The sequence below is a fragment of the Vulpes vulpes genome, chromosome 9 (genome assembly GCF_048418805.1).
Source record: "Vulpes vulpes isolate BD-2025 chromosome 9, VulVul3, whole genome shotgun sequence".
In the NCBI taxonomy this organism is placed as follows: domain Eukaryota; kingdom Metazoa; phylum Chordata; class Mammalia; order Carnivora; family Canidae; genus Vulpes; species Vulpes vulpes.
In genome coordinates, this window is record NC_132788.1 from 85,743,276 (window position 1) to 85,757,892 (window position 14,617).

Consider the following 14,617-nt stretch of genomic DNA (forward strand, 5'->3'; position numbering starts at 1 on the left):
ACTCTTCATGGATTATTACCAAGATATATGTTATATATTTAGGAATTTAGAGTCTAGTGGAAGTAGGAGGGTATCTCATCAATAATTTAATTCCCAAGACAATTCTGACATATAAAACAGGTTTCCACAAATGTTGTTACATGAATTTAGCAAATAATAAAATAATACAAATGCAGACTTTGAAAGCCATTACAATCTTTCTCTAGTATGTTGAAGATTTAAGTGCCACCATGTTTAAAAAATCCTAAACATACCTTAGGAGTAATTTACTGTTCAAAATGCTCACCCTTAGCACAAAATCTGAAGTCCCTACCAGACCTACAAAGTCTACATGATCTAGCACAGGGGTCAGCCAACTATAGCCCTAAGGGTCAAATGCAACCTGCTGCCTGTTGGGTAAATATGGTTTTAGAGGAACACAGCAGGTCCATTCATGTACATGCTGTCCATAGCTGCTTTCCACTACAATGGTATTTTAGTAGTTGCAACTACTAGAGACTTTATAGCTTGGAAAGCCTAAAATATTTATTATCTGGCCCCCCCCCCCCCCCTTTAAAGCTACTTTTATTGTTCTAAAACTCCTATTTCAGACCAGTCCCAGTTTTCATAGTTTCTATCTCACATACTCTTTCTCCAGACACATGTACATCTCATTCAGTTTAATCTCAAATCTGTTCAAATCCCACATGCTACCTTTTAACTACCTTTGGTCTTACTTACATTTTTAAATTTTTCTTCAGTGGACTTATTACTACCTGACATTAGTTTATTAGTTTTTCTTTCCTCCAAAGAATGTAAACTCCATGATGGCAAAGCTTTCCCAACAGCTAAAATAAGACCTGGCATATATCAATGTACATGCTTAATAAATATTTATTGAATGAATGAATTGAACATATCTCTTTAAAGGAACCAAACCTGGAAAAACTATTTAAATGTTTTCCTTGTTCTAAAAAACTAAGATTTAAATATGCAAAATGTTTTGCATAGTACTAGTATCAAAGTGCTAAATAATAATTACCTGTTGCTATTGTCACTACTGAAATTACTTAAGGTAATATTCTCAAACCTGGTGAATCATTAGTGGCCTGTAATAAATAACTGAGGAAAAGGGGCGCCTGGGTGGCTGTCAGTTAAGCATCTGTCTGCCTTTGGCTCAGGTCATGATCTCAGGGTCCTGGGATCGAACACTACATCTGACTCCCTGCTCAGTGGAGAGTCTGTTTCTGACTCTCTCTCTCTGCCCCTCTCTGCTACTCATGCTCTCTCTGACAAATAAAATCTTAAAAAAAAATTTTTTTTAAATAGTTGAAGAATATTTTTTAAAAAAGCTTCTGGGGCACCTGGGTAATTCCAATCAGTTAGGAATCAAGCCCAACTCTTGATTTCAGCTCATGTCTTGATCTTAGGGTTGTGGGTTTGAATCAGATGTTGTAGTCCATGCTAGGCATGGAGCTTACTTTTAAAAAAGTTTCTGACCACTGGTTCTCAAACTTGGGGTGGGCACCTCAATTCTTTGGGAGTACTAAAAGTCAGAAGCCACTCAGATTCAGAAGAGAACTTCCATGTACTGATAAATGCAGGTCTTGAAAGAGCTATTTGGCTCAGGACAACTGAAAGATGAGTTAAAAGATTTTCTTTCCTTTTAAAAAGTCCCTCTTGAGGGATACTCTAGAGAGACACTTATTCATTTTCTCCTATTTTTTATTTATTTTTAAGAAAGATTTTATTAATTTGACAGAGAGAGAGAAAGAGAGCACAAAGAGGGGGAGTGGCAAGAAGGAGAGGGAGAAGCAGGCTCCCTGCCCAGCAGTGACCCTGGAATCACGACCTGAGCTGAAGGCAGATGCTTAACTGACTGAGCCACCCAGATGACCCATTTTCTCCTACTTTAAAAAAAAAAAAAAAAACATATTTATTTATTTATGAGAGAGAGAGAGAGAGAGAGAGAGAGAGCTCTCAAGCATGAGTGGGGGGGACAGGCAGAGGGAGAGAAGTAGACCTTCCGCTGAGCAGAGAGCTGGATGTGGGGCTCCATCCTAGGACTCTGAGATCACCATCCCAGCTGAGGGTAGACACTTAAACAACTGAGCCACCCAGGGGCTCCAACCCATACTTATTTATTGTGAAAAATAACACACAGAAAGGGACAAACAACACAAGGGTACAGGTTAATAAAATTTTTAAAAGCAAATGTCTATATGACTACAGCTCAAATCAAGAAACAGAACCTAACCACAACCCCCTAAAGCTTCCCACATTTCCCTTTCCAATCAAAACCCCATAAAGGTAACTACTATCCTGACTTTATGGTATTTAATTTCTTGCATTTCTTTATAATCACACTACCTAAACTGTGCATGACTAAATAATATAATTTTAGTGGTTTGAACTTCATGTTAAGTGGAATACTACAGTATATACTGTTTTGTGTCAGGCTTCTTCTTCTTCTTCTTCTTCTTCTTCTTCTTCTTCTTCTTCTTCTTTTTTTTTTTTTAAGATTTATTCATGAGAAATGGGCAAAAGACATGAAGAGAAATCTCACAGAGGAAGACATGGACATGGCCAACATGCACATGAGAAAATGCTCTGCATCACTTGCCATCAGGGAAATACAAATCAAAACCACAATGAGATACCACCTCACACCAGTGAGAATGGGGAAAATTAACAAGGCAGGAAACAACAAATGTTGGAGAGGATGCGGAGAAAAGGGAACCCTCTTACACTGTTGGTGGGAATGTGAACTGGTGCAGCCACTCTGGAAAACTGTGTGGAGGTTCCTCAAAGAGTTAAAAATAGACCTGCCCTACGACCCAGCAATTGCACTGTTGGGGATTTACCCCAAAGATTCAGATGCAATGAAACGTCGGGACACCTGCACCCCGATGTTTCTATCAGCAATGGCCACAATAGCCAAACTGTGGAAGGAGCCTCGGTGTCCATCGAAAGATGAATGGATAAAGAAGATGTGGTTTATGTATACAATGGAATATTACTCAGCAATTAGAAACGACAAATACCCACCATTTGCTTCAACGTGGATGGAACTGGAGGGTATTATGCTGAGTGAAATAAGTCAATCGGAGGAGGACAAACAGTGTATGTTCTCATTCATTTGGGGAATATGAATAATAGTGAAAGGGAATATAAAGGAAGGGAAAAGAAATGTTGGGAAATATCAGGAAGGGAGACAGAACATAAAGACTCCTAACTCGGGGAAACGAACTAGGGGTGGTGGAAGGGGAGGAGGGTGGGTGTTGGAGGGGAATGGGTGACGGGCACTGAGGTGGACACTTGACGGGATGAGCACTGGGTGTTTTTCCGTATGTTGGTAAATTGAACACCAATAAAAATTAATTAAAAAAAAAAAAGATTTATTCATGAGACACACACAGAGGCAGAGACAGAGGCAGGGGCAGAGGCAGAGGCAGAGGCAGAGGGAGAAGCAGGCTCCTCACAGGGAGCCGGATCCGGGACTGATCCCAGGACCCCAGGATCACAACCTGGGCCAAAGGCAAATACTCAACCAATGAGCCACCCAGGTGCCCTGTTTTGTGTCAGGCTTCTTTCATTGAATATGCCTCAGTGTATATATACTCATTTGACTACTAAAGGTCTTTTAGGTTATTTCCAATTTTGAACTGTAAATAATGCTGCTGTGAATATTCTTGCATTTGTACCTGATACGTATATGTAGGCATTTCTGTAGGGAACCTATCAAGGAGCAGAACTGATGGGCACAGTGAGTCTGACATTTGAGAACCATCACCTAAGCATTTAGTTTAGTCAGAAAACATCTGATAGAACTGCAAAAACTGTCAAATCTGTAAAAGACTGAATAGAACAAAACCAAATTTATTTCTTGGGTGATAAAAATAAATTATGTACTAACATATTACTACATGGCACAAAATAAAAATAAAAAACAATGCATTCAAAAGAAGTGCAAGGAGCATAGGTGTGCCTAGCCTGGACTAAATTCTTTAAGCTAAAGAGCTACTTTCCTCACATGATATATACAACCAACTGAAAGCAGAATATAAACTCAAACAGCACTATCAGATACTGATGTCAGCTGCCTAGGGATCTTAACTGACAGAAGAGAAGAGCAGATGAATATAAAAGACCTACATAATCTGGTATTTGTAACTGCCAACCTGGAAAATACCTTTAAGTCTCAAAGTTAGGTTTCTTTTTTTTTTTTTTTTTTTTTTCAAAGTTAGGTTTCATTAAAAAAAAATAATGTTATCACTTGGGCATTAAAATAATGTGCTGGGGACCAAATTTTCTAAATGGCACTTGTACTAGTAATTAAAAAGTTAGACAATCTTGACATTGTCAGGAATATATTGCTTTAACAAGAACAATAAAACCAGATCAGTCAGCTTTCACTGCCTGTGACTGGTAATAAAAAGAGGAAAAGAAGTTACTTCAGCAAAAAAGCTCCCACTAACACCCTCTCCAATCTCCCCACCATAAATTTTGTACTTGCTAGTGAACATGTATTTCTGTGTGGCAGGCATTACTTAGAGTGCTTAGCAAATATGATTCCATTTAATACTCACAATAATCCTAAGAAGTAGGTAATACCACCCCATTCTACAAATGAGGAAATTGAGATTTAATGAGGTTCCATAGCCCAGAGTCCTACTGCCAGTAAGGGACCAAATGAGAATTCATATCAAGAATCCTCTGATCCAAAAAAAAAAAAAAAAAAAAGAAGAATCCTCTGATCCAATTCTAAACATCATAGATAAAAGTGAGCTAAAATAACCAAAAAGGCCATTAGAGGGAAATATAGTAAAGAAACTGAGATTAGAATTAACATCAAATACAATCAAAGTAAATATTAACAATCAGCATTTAACATCAAGCTAACCGTTTATCTCCTTCACAGAATAGCAATTCACAAAGTAGAAATAGAGAATAAGGAAGAACAAAAGAAGAAAAATTTGAGAACTTTTTTTAGAGTAACAGGTAGACTTTATTTAAATTCAATTAACATATATTGTATTATTACTTTCAGAGGTAGAATTCAGTGATTCATCAGTCTTATATAATACCAATGCTCTTACATCATGTGCCCTCCTAATGTCCTTATCAGCAGGTGATACTTAGATGAAAAAAACCTAAGAATTAAGGACAAACTGAAACTAAAGGAAATGAACCAATTTCAAGAATACAGAAAAAAAAAAGAATACAGAAACAGATTTTTTTTTAAAGAAAGGAACAATCTACATGTCAAAACACTGCTGGCATAAATTTTAGAGTATCTTCTGTGCAGTTATACTGGGAGAAAACCTGGTAGAAATGTTGGAAAGGGATTGGGAAAATGATTGTTACAAATAAACAACAAACAAAAAAGACTTCCCATATATCCTAAATTGGACAACTACTCTTAAGTACAAAGAAATAAAGAATTAGCAACATCTAGTTTATGAGGCCATAAACAACTAAGAGCAGGGAACCACACTAAGGGTTTCCTATTCTTTGTCATAAATAAACTGCTTTGGTTTAGAGAAATAAAAGTTTAAAAAATGAAAATTTAAAAATCTGTTCAAGTAGAATATGTAATCAGCATAATCCTGAGATTGTTCAGAGACTGATCTCATAGAGTGATGAAAAGTAAACAGTCACAGAGCAACACTGATTCAATGCATTACTCCAAATAAGGCAATTTTTATGTGAGAGCAAAACCCTAAGAGAAAGGAGGGAATGAGACCAACATACACGTGGTGACTGTAATTTCAAAAGGGGAGTGGGAAGGCAGGGAGACAATTTTTTTTTAAATCAGGAAAAAAAACATAAGATATGAAATATTACGAGAATGAGACTTTTGCTTAATAATAAAAATCATTAAGTCTCATAGTAACCATGGATTAAGAACATAAATACATGAAGTTTATTTCAGGGCACTTGTTAACTCAATTATCAAAATATGCCACTCCACCTTTGAGGTGGAGACAGTCTGTACAAGGCAGACAGACCCCAGAAGAAAAGTTTCTTTGGCACCCAGCTGTGATGCCTCTGCCCTCCCCTAAACAACTGAAGAAATTAAAAGTGCAGGAAGTAGTAGGAAAAAGGAGTTTTTCATTCTATGCCCATGAGTGAATCTCTATGTCCTCAGATTCTCCACCTTTTACCCTTTATTCTTTGCACTCAGCATAAAAGTCAATCAAGAGAGAGAGTTCATGGGATATATACGAAACAGATTTAGAGATGCACAATTTGTTAACTCAAAAGCATCTTTAGCAGAACACAATAGACTCAATGTATTTGTTAAGTTTACATGGTAAACCTTGAGTAACTAAAATTTGCAGGCAACTGGAAAGTGGAATTCTGCTTAAATCAAACTTCATACCAAATCCCTGAAGAGAAAATATTGCTAGAGTCTTTTAGCAAGTTTTATTAAAGTTACTGTTAATTCTAGATTTTATATGGTATATTTTTACACAGAAAATTTATTTCACAGTTCTGGAATTATGTAAAAGGCTATATTTAAGTCTGTTCAAAATCCAATCTCTTTGCCTGGGATTAAAAGTTGTTTTCCTAAAAGAAAATTAAAAGAAACACAGTCTCTTTTACCATAAAAGGAAAACAAATTGAAATGTGTTCTAACTCCTTTAATTTCGTCAAAATCACCTTATAAATGGAGACAGCCAACAACTAAATCATTCTCTTTATGGATTCATATACATTAACTGAAAAAATTTGTTAATATATTAAAAATAGACATGATGAATCCTACAAAAGTGAATTATTTGCTTTCTAATTTTTTTTTCTTTTCCTTTTTGAGAGAGAGAGAGAGAGAGAGAGAGAGAGGGAGAAGAGGGGGAAGGGCAGAGGGGGATGGAGAAAAGAGAATCTCAAGCAGATTCCACCAGCACAGAGCCCAACATGGGGCTCGATCTCACAACCCTGAGATCCTGACCTGAGCTGAAATCAAGAGTTGAGTGCTTAACTACTGAGCCACGCAAGTACCACTGCTTTCTACTTTTTAAAACACAAAGTGAATTTGGACTATACAATAATCACTGTAGATAATGAAATCTAGGTACTTAATATCTTGTTTTTAAAAGACTGGAAATAAGGGTTACCTGGCTGGCCCAGTCAGTAGAGCCTATAACTCTAGATCTCAAGGTTTTAAGTCTGAGCCCCATGCTGGATGCAGAAATTACTTAAAAAAATCCTGGGGCAGCCCCGGTGGCCCAGGGGTTTAGCGCCACCTTCAGCCCAGGTTGTGATCCTGGAGACCTGGGATCAAGTCCCATGTTGGGTTCCCTGCATGGAGCATGCTTCTCCCTCTGCCTGTGTCTCTGCCTCTCCCTCTCTCTCTCTCTCTGTCATGAGTAAATAAATAAACTCTTTAAAAAAAAATTTTAAAAATCCTTAACCCCTCCCCAAAAGGCTGGTAATAAGAATATGAAGTATCGCTGCTCACAGAATATAAACTTCATGTTCAAGATCATAAATCAATTCAAGATGGCTATCACTGAAAATAATGGCAAAAAAGTTTATGTGAGATTATAAAAAAAAATAATCCAAAATTGTTTAAAAAGTTCACTTGAGTAATATATTTGCTGAATTTACCTTGCTTGCCATAATACCTATTAAACAAAACAATTTCTATATAGGCACTTGTTATAAAATAATGAAAATATCCCTTCTGACGACAAATCAAACCAGAGTTAACTCTTAATATGCCAATTCTGGCAGTCCAAATATAAGGAGCCAACAGATTTGGAAATTTCAGAGATATGACTGGTACCTTGATTAACCAAACTCTTGCTGCTTGTCACCAAAATTCAGTAACTGAAAAGATTCAGATAATGGGCTCTATCTCTAGCCACATGAATTTACAGTCCAAACTTCCACTGTTTGCACTTAGGGACCCAAAGAATTCAGACATCTAGGAATACTTACATTTTATTTTTTGTTCTTCGGTTCATTCTTTGTCCACAAGAAAAGGATTTTATATTCATTTTTCCCCTTGTACCACATTTAACATTTTTCTCATGCTATTACATAGCCCCTATAAACATAATTTTATTATCTAATATCCCCATTGAGGAGACTGCTGTAATTTATGTAACTTCTGCTCTATCTCTGAATGTTTACTGGTCCATTTGCCTCTCATTAACTATGACACAATAAAAATCTCTAAACATCTTTATCTTAGTGTAAAACACACATCATTCTGTTACAACTACAGCTAAGTATTTTACACATTTTATAATAATATTTTAAATGATTTTTACAAATTGTAAAACAGTCTCTTTTTTTGATAGTTTTCTTTGGCTCAACATACAAGTTACAAAAATTTAAAATAAAAATAACATTAAAAAATGGTCACATGTAATAAAACTAAGTATAAAATCCTTTCCTAAAGATTTATATTTTAGACTCTATATTCTGCTTTTAGTTGGTTTCAGTGGATATCAATTATTTTGCCCCAAACCCCTGTGCCAATTTTCCATAAAAGTGAAATTTAGTAATCAGAAGATAACAAAAACATGGACTAATCTTTGCTTTATGTAAACTTTTTAAAAGACAAAGAAATATGCCATATTTATTAAATAATTTTCCTCAAAATAATATTAAACTGACATTCAATATCATAGTCTCCAAAATGGACAAAAACAGAAGCTCTTCTACAACAATCAAATGAAATTCCAGGTTTCCTTAAGGCATTCCTAAGGAGTGTAACATTTCATCTGCTGATTTGTCTGCTATAATTACCAGGTGTGACCCTTCAACCCTCAAGGACTCCTGAGATTGTGTGGGGGTGGGGAGGAAAGAGAAGAACCACATATATTTGCAGGTCCACAAGATGTACTCATGAGATAAAAACATGGGGAGTCACTCATTTCAAAAAGAAAGTGAAAAGGAAGAGAAAAATGCTCAACAAAGTGTATTCTATGTCTGGTAGGAAAAAGTATAGATATTGTAATAAATCTTTATTACACATAGTGACCTTTAATTATCACTAGACCAAAAGAATATCACAACCTCATGATTCAAGCAGCCATGTGATTTTCAAGTAAGAGGGAATTCATTACACTTTCACTCAGAATTCAGCAGAGGTCCAAATCACCTCAAAAGCCAACCTATCCATCTTTATTATTAAAGATAGCCTTCCCAAGGGTATGCCATGGATGTCAGACTATAGGACAATCTATTGCTACTCCTTCCCTAGAAAGGTCCTGTTACCCTAAGGGCCATCTTCAGATTTGAGTGCCCAAACTAAATCACTGTTTGCATGGCTTCATTTAATCATTTAAGAAATTTATTTAAGAACTTCAAATCCAAATCTGTGATAGAACTAGAACTTAAATAAAACAGGCTAACTTGATTACTACCTCTTAAGTATCCACACAGAAAGTTTAGGTTCTTGACATTCTATTTTATTTCCTACTCAACAACAATTTTTATTTAAAAGCTTGAAACAAGCTCTTTTTTTGTGGGCAATATGAAATCCATCTTTGAAGGCAAATGCCACAAAAATAATTTTCTCAAAAGAGAGAAGCCTAAACAGTATGAAAAGTATTGCTGCTGTCTGAAGATGGCCCTCTGTGTACTTCTATCATAACAAACACATTGAGATCTTCATTTTTTCCTCTCATTTTTCAATTTTTGCCCCTAACTGCATTAAAATCAATGTGAAAAATACTCTGTACTCACTCTGGCATTCTATGAATTGATGAATAAAAGTGCAGTCCCCGCCACTCTTTGAAAGCAAGTGCTCTAATAAAGAAAGAAACACCTTTAAGGATATAGTTTGTTGCTGTTTTTGAAAACCAACAGCAAAGGTAGGAAAACTGAAATGTATTAACATAAGTAATGCTGAATAAGATTCATAAAAGTTTAATATATTTTTAATATTAATAGCAGACATATTTTGTAGTTAAAATAAGCTAAATACTGAAAACTGTAATTATATAATCAATGATCTGTACCCTGAATGGTTAGCTTTTAAAGGTGCAGTTTCTATTCAAAGAGTTCAAGAAAACCAGACGCATATTGCTTTAAAAAGCTTCTCCCACTTCTAAAATACACCTTCCTCCATGACAGCTTAATACTTGTAAAGTATTTTTAAATTTTATTATATGTTCTTACTGAATTAATTTTCAAATAACTGGTTTCTAACAGTCCCTCTTCAAAGCTATTCTTCTTAGTTAAGAGGCAAAAGATAAATATTTTAAGAATACCATAAAATAATGTGTCTTAAAATTTAAGGCACTGATGTAACATTTAAATTTTTACACTTTCATTTCACAAATAACCTTTCCCTTTAAGTCATTTAAACTGTACTTTATATACTCTCAAAATATTATATTGTTTATCTCTGCCCAAATGATTAAAGTCAATGCCTACACATTTTAGAATAAGAGGCTGAAAAATGCTTTTGCTCAGGTCAAACAGAATTTGTTTTGTTTTGTTTTAATGAGTGGAGAGAATCAAAACCTAACAGGAGTTTAAGAAAAGTGTTAGCCCTTTTCTTACAATAATCTCTATTTACATTGATTTAAAGAGTTAACTTCTGAATCTGGGTAACATCCTTCAATTATATCTCTGGATCTTTCAAAACCACTGAATAGACTTTGGAAGTTCAAATGTTAAAAATATATCCCAAGACGATGACTATCTGGAAGGTGTGAAAGCACTAAAACCTCTCAAAGAGGACCTGAGTTAGTACCACTCAGACCATGAAACCTCTTCCCTTTTCTCCTCATTTCTACCCACCTCACTTCTCATCATCTCAACTTTTTTTGAGGCAGGCATCTCCTACTCTGATCACTTTACAAACCTTTTGACATCCTTACTAACAGCCATCTCCTTTACCTTCCTACTGAAATCTGTCATTATCCTTTATCTATATACATGGTGTACAGAATCTCCAGTCAACAATTATATATATATAATACATAATACAATTATACATATAAAGTACATACATATATATGTAATACATGTGTGTAGAGCTGTATATAATTGTGTAGTTATATAGTTACACTACATAGAGATACCATATAGCCCCAAAAAGAGAAAAAGGCTAGCAGCAACAGAAATTAAAAAAAAAAAAAATTCTCATATAGTATTTGCTGATTGGAGCTAAGAAATCTAAAACAGGTGCCCTCAGTTAAATAATCCTACCTAAGCTATGATAACATTTTCAGAAGTCCAACTAAACAATATCATGTTTAAATAAGAAAACTCATTTAAAATCAAATTTTAACCTAAAGGACTTAACAGAACTTATTTGAAACAAAATTTCAGACTATCATCACAGGACTTTAGAAGACATTTATTAAAGTAGTAATCCCACCATGACTCACTAAGCCCTAAATCACCCTTTTATGTAGTCTAATTTTAATATCTGGACTCTAGATTAAAATATTTATCATACTAGTTTAGGTAAAATGCAAGATTAATATAAAATATATATGACTTCTACAAAGGCATTTTCTTCTTTATTTTTTAAGATTTTATTTATTTATTCATGACAGACACAGAGAGAGAGAGAGAGAGAGAGAGAAAGAAAGAGAAAGAGAGAGAGAGAGAGAGAGAGAGAGAGAGGCAGAGACACAGCAGAGGGAGAAGCAGGCTCCATGCAGGGAGCCTGACATGGGACTTGATCCCGTGTCTCCAGGATCATAACCCAGGCTGAAGGCAGCACCAAACTGCTGGGCCATTGGGGCTGCCCTACAAAGGCATTTTCTAAGATATATGAAAGAAAAGTCTTTCAGATAGTATATTAAAAGGATTTGGATCATGACACTTTTAATATTTCATTACTTGAATTAGCCCCTTGGGAATTCACTTTGCCAAAACTATAAAAGATGTCACTGATAATGCAAAAAGAATCAGATACTTAAGGTGAGAGAAGGTGAGGGGCAAGTCAAAGATCCCAAATAGGGCTGTGGAAGTATAAAGAAAAGACAGATACAGAAACCAAAGAAAGAACTGTGGTACTTAAGATGTGTTATATTTATATACAAGTTTCCTAATAAATTTTGTTTTTCTATACTACCTGTGTTGTCCAATACACATGCTCAGTACAAATGTGACTGCTGAGCCCTGAAAACATGGCTAGTTTGAACTGAGATGTGTTGTAAGTGTAAAATAAATACATACTGGTTTCAAAGACTTACTAGGGAAGAAAGAATATGAAATACCTCATTTAATCTTTTAATATTGATTACATGTTGAAATAATATTTTGGATATTGTGGGTTAAAATAAATATATTATTAAACATTATTAAAAATAAATTATTGTTTAAGAAAATTTTATTTACTTACTTTAGAGAGAGAGCAGAGCGAGACAGAGCATGAGCAAGGGGGTAGGCGGAGAAAGCGGAAGAAGCAGACTCCCTACTAAGCAGGGAGCCTGACATGGGGCTCGATCCCAGGACCCCAGCATCAAGACATGAACCGAAGGCAGATGCTTAACCTACTGAGCCACCCAGGTGCCATTACCTGTTTCTTTTTATAGTTTTAATGTGGTTACCAGAAATTTTTAAATTATCTATGTGGCTCTCCTAATATTTCTATTAGACAATATATTCTAATTATGCTTATCAGATAAGACACAAAAAATTTATAGTATAAAACCTGTGCTTATCATAGCAGCTACTTTAGATTTAAGTAATTTCAAAAATAAGAGTTTACTAGAGAAATAGCATTAATCTTAACATCTCCAGATATTTTAAAAATATTCTCTTATAACTATACTTGGTCTTCTCTCTACTATTTAAAGAGTAATTTTAATTAAAGTCATATCTCTTATGAGATTGGGTCAGTTCCACCTAAAAAAAAATAGTCAGATCTGATAGCATATTATGGCTATGAACTTTCTTAATATTGGAATGCTTGATAATTGGTTTTTATATAACAAATGATTCTCAACAGATTCATCTTATTCCAAAATCCACCGTGTACTTAAATCTGGTATAATGAAGCTTTTGTGCATTTCAAGATATTTACTATTCCATTTCATTAAAGATATACTGTTGGTTATTCTCACTCCACTCAATTTATTACCATTAAAAAACCGAACACACCAGAAGGGAAAAAATATCATGGTAAGAAGTACCCTAAAGTATCCAAATATCTTTTCAGTTTTAAATCAAAGGAATTATCTACAACTATTCTCATCTAGATCAGTTAGAATTGGCAAATTTTTAGCAATAATCTGACAACACAAAGTAGTATAGTATAAAGATGATTTAGTGTATATAAAGGGATTAACTGCAGGAAGAACATGTTCTCAGCCTGAGTTAACACTGACATTAATAAATACATGCTCGAATCAAAATGGTGATGAATTGGAATAAAAAGTGCTGATGCCAAAAAGAGAAGAAAAAAAAAAGAAAATAATGGCAACAAAAAATAAAAATTCATTTAACAATGCCAAGCTTTTAGAAAATGAGGATTAAGTCATTTTACATATGTTTGCTAAATATAATAAATAGAAATTAATAATTTTAATAATGAATATAAACTACACCTTTAAAAATTCTCAAATTGAAATTCAAACTGGAATTCTAAAATGTAGATGCATTTTATAAAACACACATAGAACAAATAACCATGATTAATGACAACTTTTAATTTAGAGTTTCAAGATTTGTTATAGAATATATGTAATATTAAGTCTTGAGCTTACCCCTCATTACATATATATATGTAACTTGAACCTATCTTGCCAGTTTCTAATTAAAAACCAAACAAACAAAAACAAGAACAAAAAAAAGTACCTCCTAACTTTATCAGAGTTGGCTACTGCCCAAAAACTATAAAGATATCCCCTGATACATGAAAAAAAATTTAGTAAGAAGCACTGAGTATTGACCTTGATATCTTCCACTAACTTCTGTATAAAAACTAAGAGGAGAAGGTCACAGATTTGTAAATACAGAAAATAATTTTATTCATTCTGTACTTCAGGCACCTAATGCAAGATCTGGCACATAGTTGGTGCTCAATTACTGTTGGATGGATAAAAATGGGGAAGGATGAAATGGGGATCTTCACAACTGAAGGAACGTACAAGCCACTGGGTAAAAAGTACCCCCATGCAATAACAGGAAAGCCAATAGTAGCTATACATTTTTGGCAAAGATAATGCAAGCCAACCAGAAAGAAGGGTCACAGCGAACTAATCATTAACTAATAAATGATTTTTCAGGTAGCAGAAATGACTGAACCTGTTTTCTCTGATTAAAGAAACAGATGTACAGTATAAAGAAAGTTTCTATGACATATCCAAGAGTTTAATGGACTGTTAAAGTAAACTCTTGACCAGCGATGGGGCAGGACACAAACATTAAAAATGGAGGCCCAATATCTCCAGGAAACAGTACTTGATGGAAGAAAAGAGTAGTAGAATTCTTTGAAAAATACACTGGGGGAAAAAGCTATATTATAGCTTTTTTTTTAATGCTATTTTTTATAGCATTATATCAACAATGTTGAACTTTATCATTTTCCTGTTATTTGAATAATTAAAATTTCCATATAACAAGGGATATCTAACCAAAAATCATAGCATTAAAAATGACAAAATTAGAGAAGCTTTTTTAAAAAGCTGGGATCCAGTGGTCTGTGAACTGC

At 34.5% G+C, this 14,617-nt stretch overlaps 1 protein-coding gene across 50 annotated transcripts in view; it reads right to left on the bottom strand.

Annotated features, from left to right (window-relative positions):
- SLMAP (sarcolemma associated protein) overlaps positions 1 to 14,617 on the bottom strand; it is a 142,533-nt gene that overhangs the window by 41,479 nt on the left and 86,437 nt on the right. For 26 of the 50 annotated variants that reach the window (XM_072720662.1, XM_072720663.1, XM_025985874.2 and 23 more), the window contains one exon: positions 9,685 to 9,747. The exons of the other annotated variants lie outside the window; for them this stretch is intronic. In XM_072720662.1, the coding sequence (XP_072576763.1) occupies positions 9,685 to 9,747 (63 nt within the window). The remainder of the gene's footprint in view (positions 1 to 9,684; positions 9,748 to 14,617) is intronic. 50 annotated transcript variants of the gene reach the window in all.